Here is a 26,571-nt window from a genome sequence, read left to right as displayed (position 1 = left end):
GCGCTCCCAGCCCGATAAAAGGGTGCTCCTCTGTCCCATGCAGCCACCCTCCGACCTACAGGTGAGATGCTTGTCCTCAAACCAAGCCAGGAGCCTCAGATGTCACATCTCAGTGGCGTCTGGACCTAGAAGCCGGTCCTGCCCTCCCCACGGTTGCTCAACCACCACCAAATCCCCTGTAATTCTTGCTGAACGTGGGCTCTCTTGTGTAATCTGATACAGCCACCAGCGCACGCACACACACCCTTTTTTCTACTATTTAGGTAAAACTCAGCTGACAATTTCTTCATCGTATAGCAGCACCAGCATTAGAGACAGAAGCTGGCCTTGGATGTCCAACCCTTTTTCTTTGCAAGGGAGAGAAAGGCAGTAAGAGACGGTAAGGTTTTTTACAGCTCCTACCCTGTTAAGTTATAACAGCCGTGACACAAAATGTTTTATAACAGTGTTGTGTTATTTTCAACCCTCAGTTATTTCTGCAGTCTATCAGGTTAGTTTAGCAACTGCAAAGGAGTTGGGAGGAGGGAAAAATCTGCTTTTCCCACTTTACTTTTCTGAAGTACTATGGAGGAACTAGAACTCAGCTGGTGCTGTTCTACACTTTAAAAGCAGGACTAACAGCTATTATTTTTGTCAGTGTTCGGTTGATTTTCTGGTTCCATAGACACTTTAATAGCGCTATAAATTGTCTGGTAAAGGAATTGTTAGTTAGAGATGGTGTCTGCGGTACTTGTTCCTTATTGATGTGTAAATTGGCTTGTACTGCTGGCATGCATTTCTAAAGATGAATGCTTTGTAGCATGATGATAATAATAACAATTAGCCTAGGATATAGCAAAGTGTTAACTGTGAATTAAAATCCCAAACAGAGATGCCTGTGCAGATCAGTCCTCTCCTCGTGCTCCCTATTTCTCTGACCAGTGCTCAGAGTGCCAGGGACATTCCTCTGGGTGAGAGAATTGTCTGTGCCTGCTTCTCTCTTCTTGCATTGCTAAAACCAATCTTTCCCGAGCGCATTTGCTCAGGTGCATTTTGCACTTCTGCTGACACCACAAAACTGCTGGGCTCCTGGCAAATCCTATGTGTTATCCCTGATGAATGCTAATTTGGATTTAATTCCTTAATGGATCAAAAGGGCAGGTACAGAGACCAAAGGAAGGAGGACAGAAGACTGGCGGGGTCAGAGCCCTATAGAGAATAACGGCAGGGGAGATATGGGACAGAGAATGAAATGCTAGATGTTATCCTTATCATAGCTGTCTTGTGTGGGAGCATAATGTAATTATTAAAGTAAATGTTCCTTCCTTTTATGCAAGAGGAAGACCACGAGCAAATTAAGAAACTACTCTTGTGCCTCAGCTTACCCGCATAGAGAGATGAGAATCCACCTTTGCCTGCTGGGGCTGCAGGGAAGATTAAACAAGGTTCATTGAGCACTTAAAATTTGCTGTAAGGATGTTGTCTTGTTATAGACCTCATTTAAAATATAAATCCATGGTGAAAAATTAGATGAAGTCAGAATGGACGGGGATTTCCGGGCATGATCTGTCTGGGTTTTCATATTCAGAATAGCATGTAGAGGCGAGATAACAGCTCTGCCGAGATGCATAGCCTCCGTGAACATACATTAAAGTTTGTGTGCTGTCTGACTTTGGCATTCGGAGGAGGACTGATAAAAGTAACTGCAGTCTTGTCTTCTAAGAATATAACCAGCGTTGCTGAACCCTGCCACACGAATGTTGTAAGAAGCCATGAAATAGCAGGGGAGAGTGACTTTGCTGGGTAGATCAAGGGGAAAAATGTAACCATGACAGAAATAATTACCCCTGTTTCAGAGATGAGGAGATGGGCAGAGGGGAGGCAGCAGCAGAGCTGAATACAATATTAAATACTTACCTTTTGCCTTAGAGACTAAAGTGGAATATGGGCAATTAGAGAAAAAGCTCGAAAGATCAAAATAGGAAAAAATGTCCTTTTAAAGTGATAATCGATTATTGTTTTTAACTTACAGCAGGCAAAAGGCTACTTCAAGCCACCAAGGAAGGATGTGGGCTTACGCTGTTGGTTTTACTGTCCTGCCTCATGTTGGGGGTTTCCTTGGCTGGTTCATTAATCGAAAAGAAATACCTGTTTGGTATGAGAAGCTGAAAAAACCTTCATGGTATCCACCCCGCAAAATATTCCCTGTTGCTTGGACTGTCCTGTACACTGGCATGGGGTAAGTTCTGCATACCGCTCCTGCTCTCGTCCTGCTGTTTCCAATACACAGAGGAGCAGTCATTTCAAACTCTTTCGTTTGCTTTTGGGATATCCCTTGTACCCGAACCAGCAGGGCATGTCAGGTACTGCTTATTCCCAGCAGTTGAAGTACAGCCTGAGCCAAATTCTGGGCTGAGTTCCTCAGATTCACACTGCAGGCAATGCTTTTTGGCCAGGGACGAAGCCCACGCTCAGCTTTGTAAACAGATACTGAAAACAGCAGCCGCTGCCCTGGGGAAGCGGTACGAGCCCCGCAGGTATGAGACAGGCGATGGGTTTGAGAGTAGCAAGGGGCACGGATGCAGCTGTCGTGCAAATACGACCGTCCTGCAAATCCCTGTTGCAAAACAGTCTGACATAAAAAGACTTTGTCTGTATTAGGGGTTTACTCACTGCAAAACGCTGATGTGCTCCCCTTTTCACAGCTATGCCTCCTACCTGATATGGAATGACCTGGGTGGCTGGAGCAGCAAAGCTATCGTCCCGCTTGGCCTCTACGGGGCTCAGCTGGCCTTGAACTGGGCTTGGCCTCCCCTCTTCGCTGCACATAACCTGAAGATGGTAACGTATCCAGCCATCCATTCATCTGCTGGAGGCTTGTTCGCTGGTGTCCCTGCCACGGGTTTTGGGGTTGTTTGGAGGTTTTCTAACTAGCATTACGCAGTTGTAAAGACAGCTGCAAGAAGAGCTCTTTTGCTCAGATATAATTCATGCTGCACCTGGTTCTAGACAATGATATCAGCACCTTCCACTCCTCACCCTGCTCTTGCCATGCAGATAGCCAGCCCGACCAGGGCAGGGCGAGAGATCAGGGAGTCAATAGTCCAGTTGCTGCATCTCCTAGTTAAGGATTCGGGGTTAGAGATAAGTCCTTCTGGGAGTCACACCCTGCGCCGGCAAGCAGCAAAGTTAGCATCCCTGGAGGGGCATATTAGCTGTGAGTGGCTTACCGAGCAAATACAACGCACTGTGCATTGCAGAGCCTGTCAGGAGGATGTGCACGAAGGTAAGGCACGGCACGGCAGAGCTGGACTTGTGCTGTATTCAAAAAGCACTCACCTCAGGTGCCAAGGCCCAGAGGTGACAGAGGCACAGAGTGGGATTTATGTTTCCATCTGAATTTTGTCACTCTGTGGGTGAAAGATGGGTAGAAAGTCTGTTAAGTGATAATAGCCATCAGTTCTAACATAAGCATGTTTCTGATCTGTCTGCATAGGCATTGTCAGCAGAAGGGGGCACTGATCGTCATAAACAGTGTATTAATCTGCAGAACTCGATAATGGACAAAAAAAAAATTAACATTAGTCTTGGCTCCCGGTGTGGTACATTCAGATCTCACTGATTAGAGTTCAGAGCCAAGGTCCTGGGGTTTAGGATCACTCTAGGTGACTTTTCAGTGCTAAACCTCCTCCATTCCTACTCCATCTCACCACTTTTAGTAGGACTGTTTATAGTCATGCTGGGGAAGACTCTTCTTCCCAAGAGTGAGCACCAGAGTCATTGTCTTCTCTCTGCTCCAGGCACTGATTGACATCCTGTGCTTGGACGGCCTGGTGATAGGCACGATGTGCTCCTGGTACCGCATTAACAAGATAGCAGTGCTGCTGATGGTGCCTTACCTGGGCTGGCTGGCCATGGCGACTTGTCTCACAATCCACATCTGGAAGGACAACCCTGAGCAAAAACCAGGAAAGAGTGAATAAGAGCTGGACAGAAATGAAGGCATTTTGTGAAACTAAACTATGTTGATGTGAACCAAGATCTAACAATTTGGGGGAATCATTTTGGGACAGGCATGAGAACATGCCTCCTCCTCCCACTATCATGGCTGCGTAAAAGAAAGCTTCGCACCATGCGCCTGTGTGCTCCTTTAAAGTAACCATGCATCCTTAACCTGGAAACTATTTTCTCCAGCACTGTTGAGGTTTGGGGGCTACAGCTGTATGGTGACCTTAATGCTATCAGGTCAAATCCCATTAGCCAAATTAGGATCTCATGATACCAGTGTAATTCAGAGTAGCAATCCTGGACACCCCTCGAAACTGCGACCATTCCCCCAGAGAGCTGAACTTGTTCACACACATGGTAAATCCCATCTCCTCTTCTGGGACCAAACAAAAATGCCCTTCCCTCATGCACACCAATTTTTAAGATTACTTGATTTTTTTGCTATTATTTGTGCTGTTGCTTCATTTTCATGTATCACCTGGTTTGTGCTTTATACCATTAACTTTTTATCTGTCAGCTACTGAGCAAGCAGTAATCATCTGTCTTGTTCTGCTAGTGAAAGGAGACTGGGCACTTTTTGACTTCTATTTGTAGAGTATCGTACTTCTTGAGTTTCATGCTCCAAGATAAAGCAGCAATGATTAGAATGCAAATGCTTCTCCCAAGAGGAAATTTCTCTCTTCCACCTCTGTATGCTATTCCTCATCAGAAAAGAAAAACTAACATCAGTGCCTTTGAAAAAAAATACTTAAAATGGTTTTTTTAAGTACAGAAACACAAGAGCCATTGTAAAATTTAAGAACTTGCTCACGCTGCCTTGAAGGTTGTAATTACACGATTGGCTAAAAGCCCCAGGCCAAGCTGTCAGGGGCAGTATAGGTATCTCATCCCAGACTCTTTCTATTCCTGAATATTATTAATCAGGAAAGGTTAAAATACAAGTAGTTCCAGAGAAATGGGACCAAGCCATGACAGAGTCAGACACAAGAGGTGCGTGGACTAGCCCTTGTCCATCCTTTATTCTGGCCGTTGCCTCTAATAGATCTGAACCTTAGATGTTGCTGTCTACAGAGAATATTTGCTATTATTTTTTAATTGATAGAAGCAATATATGTGAAGAAAAGTGGTAAGTGGCTCTTCTTTCCGGCAGCTGACTGTAGGTTAAGGTGCGTGGGTATACTTGCAAAGGGTGGGGGTAGGAGGGCTTAGCTGGGAATGTAAAATAAATTGTATTCGCTTCTAATAAAACCAAGCCACTTTTTTTTGGAGAATAAATAAATCCAAGTTATTCTTGTTTTACCGGTTTGGCACTAGGTTTGCAAAAGCTCAAGGGATCCTGTCTGGAGTCTGTGGCTTGTGCTCTGGCTCCAAAGGGAAGGGGATCGGCAGCCAGGCTCTGCCGGGCGCCGGCCGCCAGACTCATTCCTGGGTGCACGTTAGGAGTAAATGGGCTGTGTGGGTTTCGAGCCTAAATGTCCCAAAGGCTCCTTCAGCCCCTGCACAGCAGAGACACGCTCACTTGGGGATGCATCCCCGTGACAGGCTCCTCCATTATGCTTCACCCACAGCTTCAAGGTAAGGAAGCTAATTCTTGGGTTTGGGGTCCTTCCTGAGTCACGTCAAGCCTGATTTTTAGAGATGCTGACTGTTCCCAGGTCCAACTCATGTCAACGGCAGAGCTGGGTGCTCAGCGTGACTGAAAGCTGGGGCCAAGAGAAGCAAATACCAGCAGCTGAGAGCAGTTGAAATTTGTAGTACCTTTTTAAAATTTGGTCATATATCTTGTTCTGTCATTTTGATCCCATCCATTATTTTTCCCTTCTAGCTACAGGACACCTTTATACAGGACTGCTGCTGCAAGCATATTGCTGTAATCTCCCGAGTAAAAGCTGCATAAGAACAGGCCATTGAATAGATGTGGCTATAAGCAGGAGTAGGACTATAAAGCATGAACACTGCAAACAGCACTAGAAAGATCATAAGCTACTTTAAAAAAAAAAAAAGGAAAGAAAAAAAAGTCCTATGTATTTCAGGGCTTTATATAACTGGATGTTACCACGGAGCTTATTTGCAGTGATGTCTCGCTTGTGTCTTCCAGAAAGCCACATGCCAAAGGACAGGAAGACATAAATTATTTCTTCCTAAAAAGTAGCTAATATCTGGGCTGGAGATTCAATTCAGTGGAGTTAAGAATGATTTAGGGTGCCTGAACGTCATTACACCTGTCCTTTCCTAGTTAGCATGGCAAAGCCACGAGGAATAGAGATGAGCAGAGCCACCTAGTGAAGCCAGGAGAGATAAAGCAAGTCTTTACAGTGATCTCTGCTTTTGAAAAGGGGAAGAGTATTATTTAAATCACATTTAAGTTGGTAAGTAACTCTAGATCTGGTTCAAACCTGCAACGTTTTAATAACATTTCCAAATTAAATATATGGATGCATATTTGATCAGCTTTCATAAATTAGTCCTCTTTCCCCTTCTTCCCTTTTTTTTCTGCAGGGAAAGGAAAATCTGGAATTGAGAGTAATAGATTTTTTCTGATCTTTTCATGTTTGCCCTCCCCATTTTCCCAACTGGTGTGACTAGCTGACTTGTTCTTGCCTTCATTTCAGTTCCTCTTCCTTCCAGTGCACCTATCAGCGCACCAATAGCTTCTCCTCGCTACTTGCATTTTCTGGCAGGCAGCAAAACAGCCAATGTTCCTACATGTAATATACATAATAGCTTGAAATCAATTGACATAAATGCAGCAAAGCACCCTCTTGTATTAATATTTAAAGCATCATTTAGTATATTTGCTATTTAAACAGATACACTAAAACCCCTTGCATAAACATAACTTTAATGACATTTCAAAGTCACTCATCTAGAAAATTTCTTAGTTATACTGTGCAGTGCAGACCAAAATCAGCCTCTGCCTTTGTGGATCTAGAGGGGCCCTGGTTTCCCGTTAATGCTGCGTAACGGGGCTCGTGCTCCTGGTCACACGATGGCTGGAAGAAGCACATGGCCAGGCAGCCCTTGTCGGGATCCATCCCTGTGCTACAAACAGACCAAAGGGAAGAGGAAAAAACCAAAACAAAGAGGTGCTAGAAATCCAAAGCACAGTGAGGAACCCGGCTTGCTAAAACCAGGGAAATTTTGCCTCCAAGTGAGAAAGGGGATTTCACTTGAGGTCTGCTATGCGTGAGCTCCAGGCTCGCCTCCTGCCATACACCATCTTCCTGAAGGGCCCTTTTTCCCAGGTGATCCAGAAGGAGCACTGGGAAGTTTTGCTCATGCCAGCATTAACCAGGCAGCAGGCAGGCTGGATCACCTTAGCAGGCATGTAAGGTGTTTGTCCAGCCCCGCCTAAATTAGCTTATGGAATGGATACCGTGTCCCACCCAGCATCAGGAACATTCATAACCCACGATGGGACATGTCGCGGTCTACATGAGTCAAGCAGTGACTCAGACAAAGGCCGTGCATTTGTGACAGCTTTCATGGGGTCGTGGCATTTAAGAGAGAAGAGCCGCCTCTCAGATCACCGTGTCTAATGATGATCCCTCTCTTCAAACTTCAGCCAGTCTTACCAGAAAGACGTATTCGATATTAAACTGACCGTTACACTTGATCTTAGCTCAAAGGGCACATCCCCTCGCTGCTGGATACACAATATTTGCGCATAAACAAAATCTTTCCGCCTTTCAGTCCAGCCTCTTTTCCTAAGCCTTGTCTCATTCAATAATTTACCAGCTGTTCCAGAAAACACTCTGGCTTCAGTAGTAAGGAACTTTAATTGATTTGCTGATGTCTGGAGCTATGTTAAAATACAGAGTCAAATGCTAGAGAGGATTTGCTGCTGTGTGCATGTAAACTTCAGGAGGTGACTACGGTTCAGCAGCTCTCCCCCCCTACCCCTTTGTTAGCACAGGGTGGTGCAGAATATAAATTCCTGTGGTTTTGAGCACCTGCAGCATGGCTGGGGCTGACCTTCCCCTTGAACTGCTCCCAGTAAAACTGCGGCAGAAGCCCAGCAGGAAGGAGATTGTGCTGCGTGGAGCTGCCATTAACTTCCAGTTGGGCTTTGAATTAATCGGACAGCCAGCAGCGCCTGCCAACAAAACAGACTCCTTCCCGGCTCTACAGCAGCGTGGTAACGGGTGTGCGAGGGTTGGGGATCACGGGCCAGGGAGGCCCAGGCTTTAGCTGCGAAGATAAGGCAGGCAAGGAGGTGAGAGCATCGCTTATCTCTGCCTGCACCACGGCTCACTTCAGCTCTGGTGTAGTGCCGTTCACGGGGAGCTACCACCCTGCACGGAGGGACGTGGGCACCGTCCAGGTCAAACCCACGCGATGCCGCAGTGTGACGCCAGTGTTTCCTGCCCCTTCTTTTAAATCTTGGCATTGTGGTTCTGCAGCGGGAGGAGAGGGACAGGTGAGAGCCTCCGGGGGCGAGGGAAGGAAAGCTGCCTCTGCACATCACTGTCAGAGTGTTTATTTATTTATCATGTAACGGTAGTTACAGCTGGAAAAAGCAGAAGGGGATTGCTGCCAGACAATGTATCTAGGGAGATGTTTTGTTAGTGCCACCAGCTGTCCCCTTGGAATAGAGAGCACGTCTCAGCCATGACTCACACAGCCAGTGTCTTATTTCACTCTCGCATCTATCCAAAAATGTTCCTCCAGCCTGAGAATGCAATAAAAGCCTCCTTTTCCTGGCAAGGACTTTCACAGCCAGGTCTCTTCTACTGCCCCTTTGGGATCAGGAAAGGAAAACAGCCATTTTAACTTCAGGAAAGTAACTCCTGCTGCAATTAGAGGAACAGCAGACGACCTGCCTGGGAGACAGGGCAAGGGAATACAGTACTCTATGGGAGATACCTATTTAAGATGGGGGAAAAAGTCATCAGATCATTCAGAAATGCCTCTAAAGTCAGTGGGGAAACTATTCTGGACTTGGATGGATGCAGGATCAGACCTTAATATCCAATACTCCAGCAAAGCCAGAAAGCTTCTCCCAGAACAGGCTGTCATCTTAGCCTTGCCTTGCTAGCAGTCGCCTTTGCTGGCAGCATTCCCATGCAGACAGCTCTTCAAATCATACTGCAAGTTGGTGTCTCTGAGGTCTACGCCTTCCCATTACTTCATCTAGCTCTGCTCAGGCATCCTGGCCTTGATGCCCTGACACAGTGAAGCCAGACCTTTTAAAACAGAGGGAGACAGACTGCCAGATGTTGCGGGACACATCTGTCACAGGATGGAGAACAGGCTCTGGCAGGAAACCACAGCTTGGGTTTGTGCCGCTGAGATGGAGTCGGCTCAATGGCCGATCCTGTGGCTGCAGTGCAGGGTTGTGGTCACCCCGTTGGAGGTTTCCCCACACACAAGGTGCGGATGCTGAAGAGGATTACCTACGAGGGAAGAGTCCGCACCTACCGCCTGCATCCCGCGGGCTGGGTACGGGGAGAGGCCACGGGGCTCTGCTGGAAACGAGCGTGGCTTAGCCCTTGCCGTGGGGGAGCGAACGGGGAGAGGCAACGGGCTGATGCTCATTCTCCCTGCGTGACACCCGACGCACGCACGGATCTCTTGTGCCTCTTCTGTGGCTGAACAGCGATTCCGCTGTGCGGGGCTCTCCAAGCAGAAAAAATTCATAGTCAACTAAATAAAGCATTAAATCAGTGGGGAGAGGGGCAGGGTGGAGGGAAACCTCAATGAAAATGCTGCTCGGCAAGTGCAATGATTTTAGTTAACCGAAGTGCCATTGGGAGGTCCTTACGCGAGGCGAGCTGCATCCCTGGCACCTCTCAGCACCCGTGCCCCAGCTCCTTCTCCAAACTAGCTGACGGAAAAAAATTTCCATCACTGGCCTCAGTCATTAGGCCCATGTACGCATGCTCTTCTACACAGGCGCACACCTCGGGGGAACCAGGGTTACTTAAAAACAACCGCACAAAACTGATCAAAGCTTTCATTCCTATGGCTCTAACGCAAAATGTCAGATTGACAGCAATTCGGTGGTGTCCTTTTATATTTTTGGCGCAGGCAGACGCTGCAGGGGGGTGGATCGTGACTAGTGCACTGCCCTAGATGGAGCTGCGAAGCAGCTGGAGAAGGGCTGGACAGAGGTAGCGTCTCAGTGCCACATTCCCGAGATTAGATTAGAGCTCAGCTCTGAACCCTGCAGAGGGGCCAGGCCAGTGAAAGCTAAAGGCTGCAGGAAAGATGGGACCCCAGCCATCAAGAGCTTCCAAAAATAAAGAAAAGTAGGTCAGAGGGACTGAAGAGGGGCTAGAAGGCTGCTTCAAAGTATAAGAGTAAGAAGGAAACAAGCTGTCACTCATTAAGAGAGGATTCCCACCCCCAAAAACACTGCCTGAAATGTCAAAGGTGAGCGTAATTGGACAGGGGAGTTGGAATTTGAGCATAGTTACCATGCAAGAGGAAAAACACTACACCTGCCTTCCAGGAAAGTATTTTAAGCTTAAAAATAAATAAAATTCTGCACCATGAAAATAAAAGATATATGTTCCACGGATAGGATGTCTTGGAACTTGTTAAATCCTTGATTGCACTGTTGTCACAATACTCTCCATGCCAGCTGTGTCAGCCATCAAATAAACAACTTCTCATCACTAACAAACAGTGTGGGAGTAAAAGGGGGGGGGGGGGTGTGCTCTGTCCCCAGAACAACTGCATTTCAATGATGTTACTAATGAAGAGCTTCAAAGGATATTGTAGCACAGAAAGGCAGGCTGTTGTTAGCAAGGGGGCTTGAAAGAGTAGCCAGAATAAATTATCTGCCCAACGGCCTAAATTTATTTCACTTTGTGATAGTGCAGACCCTTCTAAAGTCTCTAAAGAGCTGACTACAACGGTATCATGAAGACTGAGTTTGGCCTGACAGCAGGTATTCACACCTATTTGATTTCTACAGAATACAGTTTATCCTCCTCAAACTAAGAGCAGGTTTTCCACTAAGTACAGACTGAATACTCTGTCAAATATAGCTTAATATTTCATATTTATCCAAATCTTGATGACAGTGGGTTCTGAACTAAGTGCAGAACCCAAGATACTGGAGATTTGAATTCTAATATGCTTTGGCTGAAACACGAGTTCTGCACAGCTACACATTTTCCATTTACTTTCACCCTCATGGCATAGCAGGATTAGTCTCTGAGAAAAATCTTACTCAGGTTTTCATTAGGCTTGGCTCACATGGGATTTATACAAACTTTAAATGATTTAAATTTAGAATGAGAAATTGGAAGAATTTCACATAATCCTGAAGGGGAAGGGGGGGGGGGAGAGACAACCCCCCCCAACCCAAACATAAAAACCTCTTTTTAGAGCTCATGTGAAAGCTACATTACCCCTGAGTATCCTTCTAAGTTACCACAGCCTCTTCAAGAAATCTGCTTGATACAGTGCCGAGCAAACCAAACATCCCAAACTCGCGTCAATAAAATCTTTATACTCCTCCTTGTTTCTCTTTGTATGAAAGGCAGATTCCACACCCACACTAGTTCAGGCAAATCCCAGTAAGTACCGTACCAGAACATCTCCAGTACTCCGTCCTTGGCACACTGCTGACACCAGTCACAGTTATTGCCGCATAACCACACACACTTCACTTCTCATCACACCTCCACCGCAGGCTCTCATCTATCCGATTCTTTGGCTCCGGTGCAATCACTCATTCAACATCTGCATCCTCTGCGGCAGCAAAGGTGAAAGAAACAAAGAAATACTGCAAGAATCACTAAGCCCAGCAGTTTTCAACTGCTTACTCTGACCTCGCTATGTTATCGCTCGCAGTATGCCGGGCACTTTTCAAACATTCAGGCAACAGAGAGCAAAAATACAGAACAACGGGCAGACGCTCAGCACGTGCACTTGGAATCGCCCTGCACCAGAAATACTGCCCCACTGTGAATTATAAGGCTGACTTTAAAATATTTGGTAGAAGGTTCTGGCTTGCATTTACACCAGTACGATCTGACACCAATTTCAACAAGCAAGATTTCAACCTGTTCAGCTCCTGTTTTCAGTGTCCCTGCATGGATGAGCAGGGGGGAAGGAAAGGCAGGTCTCCTGCTCCTCTGAGCACTCCTGTGATGCTCTAGGTGGCCCACGAGGCCAAATCCACCAACGATGGGGATTTTTCAGCAAACCAAACGGGGACTGCCCCTTCCCCCTCTTGCCCGAGCCAAAACAGTGGTCCTTCAAGGTCAGCAATATAATAAACTGGCAAAAGAAGGTAGATGGAAAAGCTGCCAGCTCTGCATCTTGCCAGCTGTCTGTCACACTAATGGATAAAGAGATACTTTTGCTTCCAGGATTTTCCATCCATTGCTTAACCCGCCCACAGCGAAGTCGTCACTTAATTTTAAATTAAAAGGGGAGCAGGAGAGATTGTTAAAAAAGACCTAGAGAAAGCAAGGGAAGGAGGCGACATCTGAGAGCCCTGGGTCATCCTACCCCATCCAGCCTCTATCATTGCTGCTTTGTTCCATATTTAGCTCCTGACAACTGTGCCTAGTGCAGGAACTCCCAGCTCTGTTTTTCCCTCCTCCCTCTGCTGTCTCCTCTCCCTTAGAGCTCTCAGAAATTGCTCTTTCTTTTTCCCAGTGGCCATAATTTAATACTGCTATACTCAAGAAGATGGCAGAAAAGCAGGAGGAGCCCAGCAACACCCAGAACGGTGAACCTGACAACGCAGAAGAAGGCGAGGAAAAAAAGAAGAAGAAGTTGAAGCGGGAAGACCTGCCACCATTTGAAATCGTGACAGGGTAAGAGGTTTAGATGTAAATATGAGGGTGCAAGAGAGTGAAGTGGGGATGTTCAAAGGTCTCTGCCTCAGCTCTTACGTTGGGTAATTAAAGACGGCATCTTCAGCCAGTGCACTTCTGAATATTCTTGAATGGTGTGAGTATGGCTTTCATTATTGTGGGATTTTGTTAGAAGGTTCACCGAGTTTTACAGAGGATGGATTCACACCAGGCAGGCAGACAAATCTGTTTGTTTTATACAAGCAGGCCTGTTCCTATAGTGTTGACTGATTCCCTTACAGTGCAAGTAGTCCCACTGACGGCAATGGGATCGCTTGCCTGATGATAGCGGGATGGAAGGTATTGGCCCTTGATGAGCACTGAATATTGATTTCTTGGTGTGATCAATGGCTCTTGTCTGAAAGTTTCTCTGTCTGTGGATTAGGAAAAATACCCCTGCTATGGATGATTTGCTTTATGGACCTAAGGGACAGATTTTTTCAAGAGAGCTAAAATTCCACATCTTCAAGGGCTCCACACCCACAGCTGGAACCTGACTTTCAAAAAAGCCTAACTCGCAGGAAGGCAGCAAAACAACAGGCAGTTTTCAAGCCAGCAAAGCAGCAAGCAGCTCCTTTTGCTCCAGTGAGCCTGGCCTTTGCAAAAGGCAGATGTAATGGAGATCTACTAGGAAGCTGAACTCTGTCAGACATAATTAACAGCTGCAACTAGAAAAAACTCTGTAATCTGCTATCTCTAAGCATTTCAAAATGCTCATTGTAGTAGTAGCAAGATGCCTTATGTCATTCTTCCCTCTAGTCTCCCTCAGCAGTCACCAAGGCAGTGTTCCCAGCACGTAAACCAAAATCATGATTTCTTCCAGCTGCTTGAATGTAAAGCTCAGGCCAGACTCTAAAAATCCCACTTGGAATCCTTCTGCCTGCGACATGGTCACTGGTAAGAAAGATTCTGCAAATTAAATTTGGCTGGCACATCTGAAAACGATGCCTGAGGCAGGACAGCACCTATGTCACACAACTGGGTTACAGTCCTGCACAGGGGTGAAAAAAACCCCACATTTTCTTCTTAAAATGTGTCTCCTCTGAAAAATCACTTCTTGGGGTGGGGCTGTTCACAGCCTTTGGTCTCCATCATACACAATCGTAAAAATAAGACATGTCTGCTAGAGCAGCGGCTTTTAAGAAAAGCACATCCCTCTGCTAGGAACAAAGCTAAGACACCAAAAATTGTTTATATAAGCCATTGGGGCAATGACACATATGGTGACAGCTTCTAGACACTTAAGACACGTACTAAAATGAATCTCAATGAGGAAATTAGATTTTTCAGCCTTAGAGCACTGAACTTGCAATTAGAAATGCTAAGGAATTGCACAGTATCTTCAAAGTTCCTTGCAAACCTGATCGACCGGGATAGGAACTGGTGTGCTAATCATGGATGAAAAATACTTTCTTAGTGTCATCCCGCAATGAAATTATTTGTTGAAATGACAAGGGTGTTGCAGAATTTGATAGGACTTTCCACTCCGGAAAGGCGACAGCAAGAATGCGAGGGATGACATGCGCTTGCAGAAGGGGGTGACAATAGGAACACTTAACCTGCCGAGGCTTAGGAGTGAGCCGCGCTGCTGGAACTGCAGCGGGGCAGAGGTACTAGAGTAAGAGCGGCAAGTGATGCAAGGAAGCCTCAGGTAACGCTTTTCTAGGGACGAGTTGAAGTCTGTGCTAGGGCATCTACATACATTAAGCTGGTACCAGCCAATTTTCACATTCTATACCCTGATACCAAGCAAGACAGGAGTGTAAGTTTCTGAAATGAAAGTACTCAGACGTTTGGTGAGGGACCACAGTATGTGAGTATTTATACAGTCCTCATCACAGTATTATTTGGAAAGTGCTTATAAATATCTGGTAAATTCCCGCAGGAATCATGACCAAGTCTCCTCTGATTATTAGTTTATTACTAATATGCTGGCTATTAAAGGTGAGAATGCAGAAGTAAAGCAGAAATCCTAAAGGACCCTGAAAGAGGTACAGAAAAATCAAGCAATTTTTACTTTCATTTTAAGAAGTATGCTGTGAGTTTAGACCGTGCCTCGACCTGGTATGATCACTGTTTGGATTTTTCTAATTATTTACAAATTTTCAGCCAATAAAGCCAGTTATGTGAATTATGAGAAAACACATAACTGCAACTGTGGAAGCACTTAAATTCAATTACGTTGCATTTCAGTTTTAGCCCTTGGATTAGGGGCACCTTATGACACACAGCCACATTTTCAAGCTGTTGCTTATAGCTCTGAGGAGTCTGGCTTACAAGAAAAAGACTGGAAACCTAATTACTCTGTTTAAGAATATTAACCCCTTTTTTGTCAACATTTGGCTCAACACAGTCCTGGATAAATATAAGCCCCATCTGTGTACATTACATGACATTTAAGTAGACACATTTATTTACACTTTCCCCAGGGTGTAAATGAGGCTTCTTCTAGCAGTGATAAATCCTTGGTTCCTGTTACAGCTGATCATTACAGACTTTCTATAATCAATGAGCCCAGCATGAATGTGTTTATTTGTGAATAGTTGCCAAAGAGCAAGCAAAAGGACAGTTTTTCAGCTCAAATAACCTAAGACTGTAGTATAAACAGTCATTGAACAAATATTTAAATCTAAAGAATATGTCCTACTAGTTTACAGCATCTTTTAGATAATCCCAGATTTTTATTCTTTCATTAGAAGTTCTCATTCTCTTCTGCTACCCAGTGTGCAATAGTGCCGGGGTCATGCTGGGCAGCTGCTCTATTCCTCGGCCTACCTTATTTCAGCAAACTTAAAAGCACATTACCTGTTCCATCCAGTACCATTCTTACAGACTGAGGTTTCTGTCTCAAAGTTTCAACCTTTTTCATCTCAATATGGTCTAACAGATGACAAAACACTTTGCAACCTAGGGCAAGCACTTCGATAAATCAGGTTTGAGGCATTTAGAAAATCACTAAAGATCACCATTTAATGATGATCTTCAGAAAAGTAGGAGAATGAAGATTCCAACTTTTACTCTCCCATACACCGCAAGTGAGCTATGTGACCACCTGCATCCTATTGTTGGAGCAGGTGATTATTAAGAGTATTGTGACAGTTCAGTACCTGTAAACAATTTTTAAAAGAACCTTCCATATACATAAAACTTACCTGCAAGTCTTACACTGAATATGAAGCCTTTACTGGAGAGGGAAATGGCAAGAAAATTTCACTAATTGCAAGGAAAAATAAAAGCAGAAAAGCAATTAGCCTAGTCACTGAAATATCTGATATTTGTATATTTTAATGGATTGCGAAGTCACACGCAAGATGACACAATTTCTATGTTTAACATTTATAGCAGTACAGCTTCCAGTATAAGAACATAGGAGAATGGAACTCACATCTCCTAGGCATATTTTGTTAGCATTATCTTTCCTTAATGTTGCAACAAAAAAAAAAAAAAAAAGGGTAAAATAGAGACAATATTAACATTTTACACCACCTGTCATTCAAACATGGGAAAATAGGCTTGCCAAGAATTAGTCATTTACTCACAAACAGTCTATTCAAAGCTAGACTTGAGTTTCCAAAGAAGTTGGCTTAGTTTTAGTAGTTGACACAGCTATTTCAGGGATGTATTTTGATGCTCAATTGTTTGCAAAGAGTTTTAATCTACCCAAATAAACAACACAATTACGATACTTCACTTTGCAATAACTTATGAGGGTCAACTGCCAAGCATGCTGTAACTCAAAGGTGAGATTACGCAGCATACAGCATTTAAGTACGTAGGCACTCTTACGGTACATATGGTTCGTTCTTGCCCATTCTTTCACTGCTGAATCACTCGCTACGGGGCTTTTCAATTACTCACAGGAACCAGAGACACCTTGCCCGAATCCCCGCTGCTGGGAAGAGTCACATAGCAAGCACTCAGCTAAGCCCTGTCAGGACAGAAGTTTACAATTCACGCTGTGCTGAAATGTCCTCCCTGCTCTGGTTTACATGGGATTAAGCAGATGCTTGCTACCTAGCACACACAGCTCATTGGTTGCCTGCGTATCCATGATCAGCAAATTTTCCAAGCTCTCAGCCAGCTACTTACAGACTTGGAAAACGCCCTTAGCTTTGTTTATATTCTTTATCAGAAACTTATTAATTAAGCTGATGCATATTCCATGGTGCTAGGAGGACAGATTTAGGTGAACATCCCAGATAATCTTAGGCAGACGCCGAGATGATAAGCAATAAAATCCGTCTAGAAGGCCTGACTAAATACACCTCTGAGTCAATACATCCTGGAACAGATCACTGCTGTTTAAACAGTTCATCAAAACATACAGACTCAATCTCATCATTGATGTAACCGCTTTGCGGTCAAGAGAGTTAAATCAGGAATGAACTTCCATGTGACTCTGATGTGCTACATTTAAAAACATGATGTTATCTTAAAACAACTTACTGTAGCCTTACAAACTTAGCTCTGAAACAAGGCAATGGGTGGCTTATGTCAGACCCAACATAGCTGGACTTCAAAGAAATCATTAATTAAAGAATCATTAAATCATTAACCAAAGAACCACTCATTATCTAGGATATAAAGCAGGAAAAGCGCTATTCTAGGAAGCATGTGAATTTTTTTTTTGTCTCAAAGAACAAGAGAAAGCAGTTCAGGGAATAAAAGGCACTATGCTAAATTAGAGTCTGATAATGCTCTAATAAAATCAGTGCAAGTCTTGCAATTCATCTTGAAGAAAATGAGACTCGCTCTAACAGGTAACTAAGTCATCTAACGTAAGGGAACAGAGGTCAAAATGCTAAGAAAAGGAAGTTAAAGTAGTCTTTCTGGGTAGTTCAGAAATTGTGCAAGCCAGTGCAAGTTTCCCTTATCTAGGCTTGTGCAAACTCTCAATGCAAACCAGAGAACCATAGACCAAATCATACCCAAACAGCATGATTTATTTGCTCATTAATCAAAATAAAAGTCTGTATCCATGCTACTGCTTCTCATCCTTCATTAATACACTGCCAGCTAAAACAGTAATAGCGTGGAAGGCTCCCAAACAGGCTTTTCTATTGTTTAAGTCCTGTCTTGTGCAGATCTCATCTAAGTAGAATTGAACAAGGTAAGGTTTTAATTATATCGTTTAAGAAGCAGCTGAAAACATGCTTCTAGTAAAATTTCTAAAGCCAAACTTGTACTCTAAACTTCCACTGTCACAAATCAATGTGAAAAGAATTACAGCGGTCCCTGACTGACAGCAACAGTAGATATTCCCAGTGTAGATGCAATTCTATGAACAAAATTGTTTCAACTCGTACATCTTGTTGCATTTGGAAGACTAATGATCTTCCTCTCTCAGTACAAAGTACAACTGTGCCAACCTAACCGCATCAACTCTCACACTATTTGGCTGGTATAGTACACTGATATTCCAAGTGAAGTTGTTCATCTGTAAAATCATGCGTTGGGAAATCCAGAACAGAAGTGGGAACTGTAACTCCAGGCCTTTTACTGCGAATCTGTGTAGCAGGCCCAAATGGACCCTAGATACTACTGTAGTATCATAAAAAATTAAATAGGGAGGGTGTTCTTTTATGTTTTAACTTTCTCAAAAGCCAAAAATGCCACAGGACTTTGGCAGCAAGAAAATTCCTGGCTGCGTTAAGACAAGTATGGAATATACACATACCAAAGAGAAATTTCTGAAACTTTGTAAGTGGAATTAAACATTTATGGGAAATTGTATTTAAACTTTTAAAATAACACAGCTAAAGAAGCTTGACAATAGCTATAATTTACTCTGAGTTACATATTTAGACAGCAGACTATTTCCAATTCAGTTCTAAGCAAAAAGCCATTTGCTTACGGTACATAATGCAGTATTTGCAGCCAGGTATTACGTGCAGAACTCCTCAGTGCCTACTCCCCGGTCTTTCTGCTCAGTCCCACTCCAGTCCCTGTGATTTGCACAGAATATCATGCTATCTGGGGCTTTTCATGCAGTCCTAGCAAAGCTTTATCCTTTGCATTCTATAGGAAGACATCCACTAATTTTAAAAGGGACCAGATCCAGCTCTTCATGAACAGTCCTTATTCCTGACCTGTAATCAGCCCACATTTTCACTGGGTCCCATACCGGCATTTCCCACTAGCGAACTGACAGTGCATTCACTTGCTGTTCCCACATTACTAAGCAAGCATAACAACTGATTTTGATTCTTTTCACTCTTTTCCATACCATTCACTTCCACTGTCTCTGGAGACATCTTGTGAGATGTTGCATCACAAATTGTTCTTTCCTCTCAGCAGAATGATGCTTTGCCGCTTACTCCTGCAGCCTCATTGCTCTCCCCAATTAAAATTTCCAACACTCTGAGAATCTCTCCTGACCTTTGCTCAGTGTACCCCCTGGAGAGGCCTGACATTATAATCTGACTATAGATGAGACAAGGATAAATAAGACACTTACTGTTTTACAAAGATTCATTATTGCCTCACTGGGAATATCAAGGTTATAGGTCCACCTAAAGCTCAGATGAGAGGAGTACAACATGCCAGAAGATTACTAGTGTGTAATAAATGAAATGTTGTGTTACTACTTTTCATTATTTCACTCTGGCTACTCTGTGCAGTCTTCACTCCCATCCTTTGTAGCATTTAGCAAGTCACAAGGCACCTTTTTCATCTGTCCACCTAACATCCTTCAAGTACTAGTTCTTGTACTGATGTACTCCACAGTTAGATGCTACAGGGGGCAATCAGGAAAGCCTGGTACTCCGTAAGAAAGGAGCAGGTACTATGAGACGATGCAGCTTTCCTTTTTCACCTCTTCAGTCAGGAATGCAGTATTTTAAGGGACCCATTTTAACTTCCCTAAGTAACAGCAGACTACCTTGTTTGGGTGAAAGAGCACTGCAAACACATGACTCACTGCGATGATTCACTTTGGATTATGCTTATTTAGAAACCCAGAATGGAAGAGGTGCACAACAAATTCAAAAAAGTATCTATCTGAAGTTTATCAGTAGTATCCATGAGACAGCTATCAAACTTCAGTAGGAAATACACTTTTTCATAGCAAAGTTAGATTTGATCTCAGATATTTTATTAAACCGAAGTCACAATGTAATCCTACTGCGTATTAGTATACAGCTGATACTGGAAGAGTAAAACTAGAACACGTAAAAACTGCAACTAGTCAGTCACGCTTGCCTCTACTCGGAGGAAATCCAGACTGCAAAAGTACTGGGGGTAAAACATTAATTAGCAATGCCAGAGTTATCATCCTAACAATTTAGGACAACAGATCCCGCAGATTAACGTTGCGCCACCACCCTGAAAGAACTATGTTAATGGCCTAGAAAACAGAAGAACAGTAGTTCAGTCTACAGGTGCATTAAGACTGGGAAAATGCCAATTGCTGTCCCTCCTTACCAACAGTAAATATTGTAGTCTCAAGAAGAACATTTCAGAAGCAGGTTCGTCTTCAACTACCTCAATGCAGATACCAGAAATTCCCAGTACAAGTTCGTTAAAATTAAGTGAAAAAGACTAGGTAGTGAGAACGGGCCTGGAAGCCTCACCACACAGCAAAACTAGCTGAATATCTTACAATTTTTAATGTACTTTTATCCTCCTATTAAAAGGCATCTCCTTTTAATACACAGAGAAATACAGCCATCATAGATGCAGTGACTTGTCCAAGATCACACACAGGAACTAAACCAATGCTATAACCTTTTATTATCTGCCTCTGAGATGCTTCTCTCCTCTCCACTCTCTATAGGGAGCGCCTCCCAGCCATATTTTTCAAATTCCAGTTCAGGAACGTGGAATACAGCTCAGGCAGGAACAAAACCTTCCTGTGTTACGTTCTCGAGACCCAAGGCAAAGAGTCAGTGACTTCTCGGGGTTACCTGGAAGACGAGCATGCAGCCGCCCATGCAGAAATGGCTTTCTTCAACACAATTTTACCAAAGTGCGAATCAAGCCTCCGCTACAACATCACCTGGTACGTCTCCTCCAGTCCCTGTGTGACCTGTGCTGATCGGATAACCGAGATGCTAAAGAAGAACAAGAACCTGCATCTGACAATCATGGTAGGGCGCCTCTTCATGTGGGAAGAGCCAGAAATGCAGGCTGCCCTGAAAAAAATGAAGTCAGCTGGCTGCAAGCTGAGGATTATGAAGCCTCAAGACTTTGAGTATGTCTGGCAGAATTTTGTGGAACAGGAGGAAGGAGAGGAAGCAAAGGCTTTCGTGCCGTGGGAGGACATTCAAGAGAACTTCCAGTATTATGAAGAAAAGCTGGCTGAAATTTTGCACTGAAGCTCACGTGAGTGAGGATTTCCACTTGGTCACCTATCTCCTTGCTTTAGTATTACAGATTGCTCTTTTTTCTTCAGGTTGTTAAAGGCGTAACCCAGAGCCAATTTCAGCTGCTGTTACTCTCATATGTACCTGGCTGGGTTTGCCTGTACCTGAATATTGAAAATAATCCTAGGCAGTACCTCACCCCTTCAAGGGTAGTAACATTACAGCAGGCTCCTCCACAGCAGACACGTAAGGGATTTAGAGCTGGTTTGGGTTTTTTTTTCCCTCCTCAGAAACACCTCCGGGAATAAAGAATAAAAAGGTACAAGGGTCACTAGGTGCAACAAGAATACCTCATTGTTCCCCACATGCAGGATATTCAAGACACATGTGGAAACAGTGAGAGGAATGTAGAGAAAAGGGGATTTCCCCCACCCCCCCAAAGTCTAGCCCTCTAAAAAAACCAACCACTAAAGAAAGTCAGAGTTATCATTGCAGAATTCTTTTTTTTTTTTTTTAAGGGGTACTCAAGTCACCTATTTAAGCCACAAAACATGAAAGCATTCACAGCTTCTAACATGTCACTCTTTTTCCTTCCCCAGGACCAATTCAGGAAAGATCTATGAAGAGAGATGCAATGGACATCTGGGACACTCCAGCTTTCCAAAGCTTTGATTCCAGCAGGACAGAGTACCAACTTCTGGAAGACTAGGCCCTGATGGACTACAAATACATATACAACACAGATCTTTGGTGTTTGGAATTTTTTTGGTTTATTTTTTTCCTCCCCACCCCAAACCCATGCTGCCTCTGCTGATAGGAAAAAAGGCAGCAACATACTGTGTGCTTAAAGCCTTGAACGAGATGGATTGCAGTGGACCTACAGGAAAGACTGTAGGCCTCACATACCGGGACTACTTTACGAGAAAAGATCTTAGAACAAAGCTGCCAATTAGACAAATGTGTTTAGAAAGTACATACTTCATAAATGTAAAGAAGAAAGGGATTTAAGATGAAAAAAAAGGTTTTCTCAATAATCAAATCCTCAATAATCAGAGCTGTGATTTAAATTACAGCTAACTGCTCTATTCTAAGTTATGATGGAACCCTAAGTACTTGATTTCAAATACCTTCTCCCCTTATTCAATGTTGTTTGTAAAAACTGGGAAAAGCAAAGTAAAATAAAATTGGAAGTCACTGCAAAAGCCTATAGCACTGTTTATTCCTTCTTTTCTATTTGCAAGAGGTCCTAAATTTAATCTGACAAGCAAGACATCCTGGGACAGCCACGTATGAAATATTTCGTAGCTGAAGTGCAGCATGATGAGAAAGGAGAATTACTATATGCCAAAAAAATTTCAAGAGTACATACAAGTGTGGGAGACAGACAGAGAGACTATGGGCATATCGCTTTCCATATAAAACAAGGCACCAACCAAACAAGGGTCACAAGGATGCTTGTCAGCTAAGAAACTGAGTCAGAGAGAGTTCGTTCTTCATGTTGGTTTCTCCTGCACTGTCACAAGCAGGAATGGTGCTAGACACACACACACAAAAAAGTGCTGACCGCACCCATCTCTTACCTCATTAACTGCACTAAATTCTGGCATAAATTTTCAAGGTAGGAAAAACAAGCGGCAATGAGAACACCTTTGTGGAGCCACTGTGGATTTCATCTCTTTGCCACTAGATTTAAAAAACAAACATAAATAAGCATAAGGACTAAATCAATAAGCAGTCTTGATGTCCACTCTTGATCAGCTCAGTACTCCAAGTTCCTATTTGTCTTACTATATTTTTTTTTTTCCAGTTGTGTATTTAGCTACAGCAATTATCCACCAAAAACAAGTTTACAAAGGATGGCCAACAAACAGGGAGAGTAATAATATGAAGCTCTTAAAGACACAAACAGGATTTGCATATCCGCAGCAGCAAAGAAACCACACAATACAGGTTAACCCACAATGCTAAGAACAGAAAACGCTCCACCCATTCAATTCATAGTGAAAACCAATTAGGAATCCTACGTTATGCTACAAACTTCCCAACTGTTATGTCCCATCTTCTAGGTTTATTCAAAATATCTGGCATTTTTCTGGGCATTCAGTATAACAGAAGTCAAAAAGATTTGTTATTATGGGAGGGTGGGAAAAACCAAACGTAAAGGAAATGCAGAGTAGATGATAGGTCTTCAGTACTGGAACCAAACTTTCAAAAATCAAGTGTTTACCAATGATCTGATGAACTGTGTTACTGCTTTGCTTTTGCTATTGGTGACATCAAACACCAACCTACATATAACAGCTAAACTACAAATGCAGTAAGAAAAGAAACACGAAAGACAAACCTTAAACTCCATGACTTTTGACAGCACATCAGTCATTCACGTATGGATTCTCAGAAAACAGAGTTCTATAGACTATACCAATTATATGGTATAAAATGCACCCACAAGGTGTCTTTACACATCTCCAGCATTCCCCTTCAAAAACCAGCTTTCCTCTAGAATACAGGCACAACACATACAGACATAGGTATGTTCTTCAAAAGGATCGTGCTCTGATCAGACAGCAGAGTACTGAAGAGCTATTTATTTAATGTTGACAGCATGATTCTTAGTGAGTACAATCTCATAACAAAAAATTGTATTTGTGGCCAGAAGGTCGAAATTAAATTTTTAATCCTGTAACAAACAGAGTAAGTAAACTGTATGCCAGATATGAACACTGCAGAACCTTAAAAAAAAGTGACAAGGCTCCACAGCTCATCATTATCAACCGTAACTACAAACCAACAAATACCTAAGCAACAGACAGCTCCAATTTCACTCTGCACAGGAACTGTCAGCTTTAAGTAGAAGCTCTAGCACAGGCATGTGCTCCATGGAGGACCAGTGACATCTGGTGGCTTGCTGGGACAGATCAGGAACTCCCAGAGGGTTACCACAACAGCCCTGCCTTCTTCACAGGCTCCCTGAACACTACATCCCAAATTAGCTGCTCTGGAGCTTTTTTTTTTTGTTTGTTTTTAAAAGCCACTGCCACTGACAACACAAGAGTGAGCTACGCTCAGACGAAGAATGTGCTCAGCATGCAGTTTCCCCCCTCATCAGTTAACAGGTTTCCACTCCTGAAAGCAAGGGAAATGGGGCGCTCTTTAAACCCTTTTGCTCACAGAGAGTAAACTGTGATCTTTATATCTGTGTCTTCAAACACTTCCCCAAGTATTGCTGAAACTTTATTCCAATCCAGGCGGTCAAGTCCACATCCAATCCTGGAAAAAAGACATCAAAACAGCTGTAATGGCCTCTTTTGGAGCATGCTATGAACAACTAGCCCTTCAAGCAACTAGAACTGTATGTGGCACTAACTCAGCCCACCATAAATCAACATAATGTATTTAAAATAAGGAAACAACCAAGCCTGTATGGTTTGCTATCATCTAAACACACTGGGAAATGCAAATTTCATTTGCAATTGAACAGAAGAGTTGAACAGAAGTGGATACTTGAACTCTTATTTCACAGCAGGGCACCATCTCTCAAACACCCTTTTACCCAAGAAACACTGAAGTATTTACATCGCAGTAACTAATTTTCTTACCTAGGCATGGAAATGTCAGTAACTCCATTGTTTAGACAGTGAGCTTTCATGGCTTCTAAACTCTTTCGCATATTCTCATATGTTGGTTTGTGAGAAACTTTCTTCTTTGTAATCTAGGTATAAATGTAAAAGGTCAGTTGTGCCTTTGGCCTGATCACTGCAAACTACTTTCTTTTTAAAAAAAAACAAACACATTCCACTACACTCTGAAACTCCACACCCAGACTTGCGACTGTGAAGGGAAAAAGAACTGAGTTTCACAGCTTAAAATAGTATAATTTAGCACCTAGTTGTCAATTTAAAGTTTAAATATACATACACAAGAGAGCTTCGCTTCTCCTTGACTAGCAAGATTTGAGTAACGCATCTCACACTTCTTATTTAGAAGCAGCTCAAAAAACCCACAACTATTAAAGCCCTCATCATCATATCCAGTAAGAGTTTAGTTACAGGGAAGTGTGTGAGTAATGTCCCACTCTTACCAGGTAGTAAATGTATCGGTCCTCTCTTTGGAGAACTGCCACCTCCCCAGTCTTCTTTTCTACAGTGAAAAAATTAAGAAGGTATTTTTAAAACAGTTACATTCCACTACCTAATCCCCCCTGCACCCCAAGTAGCTTGGAATACCCTTACTGCTGGAAATCAAGGTTTTCCCTTCAGCTCCTGCATGTCCACCCCACGTGTATCACTCACGTTGATCCAACAGCTCTTGTACGCCTCCAAACTTTTTCTTAAAAAGAACAGCTATGCCTGCACCCATGCGACAGTCCTCGCTGATGCAATGAGCCAGTGAGTCCGTCTGGGGGCACGAGAAAAGGTCCCCCTTAACACACTTGATCTGGAAAAGAACACAAACAGAGGGTAAATAAAAATAAGCTAAGAGTACAGACTCAGATAACAGAATACTCAGATAACAGGCAATCTGGCAAGCCTGTAAAGAGTGTAAGGCATTGAGTTTAAGATACAGTTCACAAGCAAATGAGTTGGCATGAATTACAAAGCCAATATACAGATAACTATCTTTTCTACAAGATCAGTTGTAAGTATCACGTGCCAGCTCAGCAGTTATTTTTACAAAATCAATGCTTAAAGAGGAAAATGTAATAGAGAGGACAACTGGATTAGTGCACATCTTCAGCATACTACCAGTGTGTCAGTGCTGGATATCCCCAGACATTTAGTTAAGCAGGTAAGCTCTGTGCTGTTGTACAATATCTGCATCACAAATTTAGCACTATCAGTCATTTTCCTCCAAAAAGCTACATGGTACAGCCAGCTACCATGTTATTAGGGGAACACGAAGGTCTCTTTACAGACACACGCATCACAGCGGTAGCCCAGATAACCCATTTTCTACGCACTCTCTCCTCCTGATCCTTGGAGAAGTGGGTGGCCATGGTAACGTGGGCTATGGTGAAGACTCCCGCAGCTGGAAAGATGACAGAGAGAAAAACAGAGTTATTAGGAACCCCAAACTAGGCAGTAAGCTGGTGTGCCAGAAGGTGCAAGGCTGAGCCTACTTTATCTATGGGACAGCTGCTACAATCAAGACATCCCCTGAAAATAGATAAGGAGGTGGCCAGTACCCCTAAATAGTGAGGTGCAAGCTTTCCCGCTGCAGCCCCACAGCTCCAGCCCATGAAGTGCAAGGAGGCCTCAGTCCAGGGTCACCACACAACTGGCACCCACAGGCCTTCCATCCTCCTCCAAATCACCCCTGCCCCGTCAGGAAACCCTTCAGCTGGCCACACCCGCGGACACGGTGTGAAGAACGATCCGCCGGGCCGGGGCCTGCGCCACGAAGAACCTTCCCACCGCTCCCCACATCAATCAACCCAAGCCTTCCTCTGCTCCACCACGGCC

General features: G+C 43.6%; 3 protein-coding genes across 6 annotated transcripts; 2 read left to right on the top strand and 1 right to left on the bottom strand.

Annotated features, from left to right (window-relative positions):
* The first annotated feature begins 219 nt into the window (after positions 1-219).
* Positions 220-5,250, top strand: TSPO2 (translocator protein 2). Of its 2 annotated transcripts, none has more exons than XM_050911373.1 (4): positions 220-379; positions 2,012-2,218; positions 2,685-2,820; positions 3,780-5,250. In XM_050911373.1, exons 2-4 carry the CDS (start codon positions 2,046-2,048, stop codon positions 3,960-3,962), a joined length of 492 nt encoding a protein of 163 aa, XP_050767330.1. In that variant the 5' UTR covers positions 220-379; positions 2,012-2,045; the 3' UTR covers positions 3,963-5,250. The 2 variants fall into 2 exon arrangements, with proteins under 2 accessions (XP_050767330.1, XP_050767331.1); XM_050911374.1 differs by lacking the exon at positions 220-379 and adding an exon at positions 1,389-1,449.
* Positions 5,251-12,597: 7,347 nt separating this feature from the next.
* On the top strand, positions 12,598-22,313 carry APOBEC2 (apolipoprotein B mRNA editing enzyme catalytic subunit 2). The gene is made up of 3 exons (XM_050911339.1): positions 12,598-12,767; positions 20,581-21,128; positions 21,709-22,313. Exons 1-2 carry the CDS (start codon positions 12,640-12,642, stop codon positions 21,119-21,121), a joined length of 669 nt encoding a protein of 222 aa, XP_050767296.1. The 5' UTR covers positions 12,598-12,639; the 3' UTR covers positions 21,122-21,128; positions 21,709-22,313.
* Positions 22,314-23,643: 1,330 nt separating this feature from the next.
* Positions 23,644-26,535, bottom strand: OARD1 (O-acyl-ADP-ribose deacylase 1). Of its 3 annotated transcripts, none has more exons than XM_050911340.1 (6): positions 26,460-26,535; positions 26,070-26,137; positions 25,402-25,546; positions 25,191-25,249; positions 24,709-24,821; positions 23,644-24,379 (listed from the first exon to the last, which is right to left on the bottom strand). In XM_050911340.1, the coding sequence occupies exons 1-6, from the start codon at positions 26,533-26,535 to the stop codon at positions 24,277-24,279; spliced, it is 564 nt and encodes a 187-aa protein (XP_050767297.1). In that variant the 3' UTR covers positions 23,644-24,276. The 3 variants fall into 3 exon arrangements, with proteins under 3 accessions (XP_050767297.1, XP_050767299.1, XP_050767298.1); XM_050911342.1 differs by lacking the exon at positions 26,460-26,535 and adding an exon at positions 26,295-26,434; XM_050911341.1 differs by lacking the exons at positions 26,070-26,137; positions 26,460-26,535 and adding an exon at positions 25,989-26,035.
* Between the last annotated feature and the right edge of the window lie 36 nt (positions 26,536-26,571).

The sequence above is a fragment of the Gymnogyps californianus genome, chromosome 27 (genome assembly GCF_018139145.2).
Source record: "Gymnogyps californianus isolate 813 chromosome 27, ASM1813914v2, whole genome shotgun sequence".
NCBI lineage: Eukaryota > Metazoa > Chordata > Aves > Accipitriformes > Cathartidae > Gymnogyps > Gymnogyps californianus.
This window is presented reverse-complemented; position numbering and strand designations above follow the sequence as displayed.

Excerpts from the sequence above, each read along its gene's own strand:
- TSPO2 (XM_050911373.1), top strand. The coding sequence starts at position 2,046 with ATGTGGGCTTACGCTGTTGGTTTTACTGTCCTGCCTCATGTTGGGGGT. Across the intron at positions 2,219-2,684 it reads GTCCTGTACACTGGCATGGG|CTATGCCTCCTACCTGATAT; the intron begins GTAAGTTCTGCA and ends CCCTTTTCACAG. Across the intron at positions 2,821-3,779 it reads CTGCACATAACCTGAAGATG|GCACTGATTGACATCCTGTG; the intron begins GTAACGTATCCA and ends TCTCTGCTCCAG.
- APOBEC2 (XM_050911339.1), top strand. The coding sequence starts at position 12,640 with ATGGCAGAAAAGCAGGAGGAGCCCAGCAACACCCAGAACGGTGAACCT. Across the intron at positions 12,768-20,580 it reads CCATTTGAAATCGTGACAGG|GGAGCGCCTCCCAGCCATAT; the intron begins GTAAGAGGTTTA and ends CACTCTCTATAG.
- OARD1 (XM_050911340.1), bottom strand. The coding sequence starts at position 26,535 with ATGTGGGGAGCGGTGGGAAGGTTCTTCGTGGCGCAGGCCCCGGCCCGG. Across the intron at positions 26,138-26,459 it reads TCTTCACACCGTGTCCGCGG|CTGCGGGAGTCTTCACCATA; the intron begins GTGTGGCCAGCT and ends TCATCTTTCCAG. Across the intron at positions 24,380-24,708 it reads ACTGACATTTCCATGCCTAG|GATTGGATGTGGACTTGACC; the intron begins GTAAGAAAATTA and ends TCTTTTTTCCAG.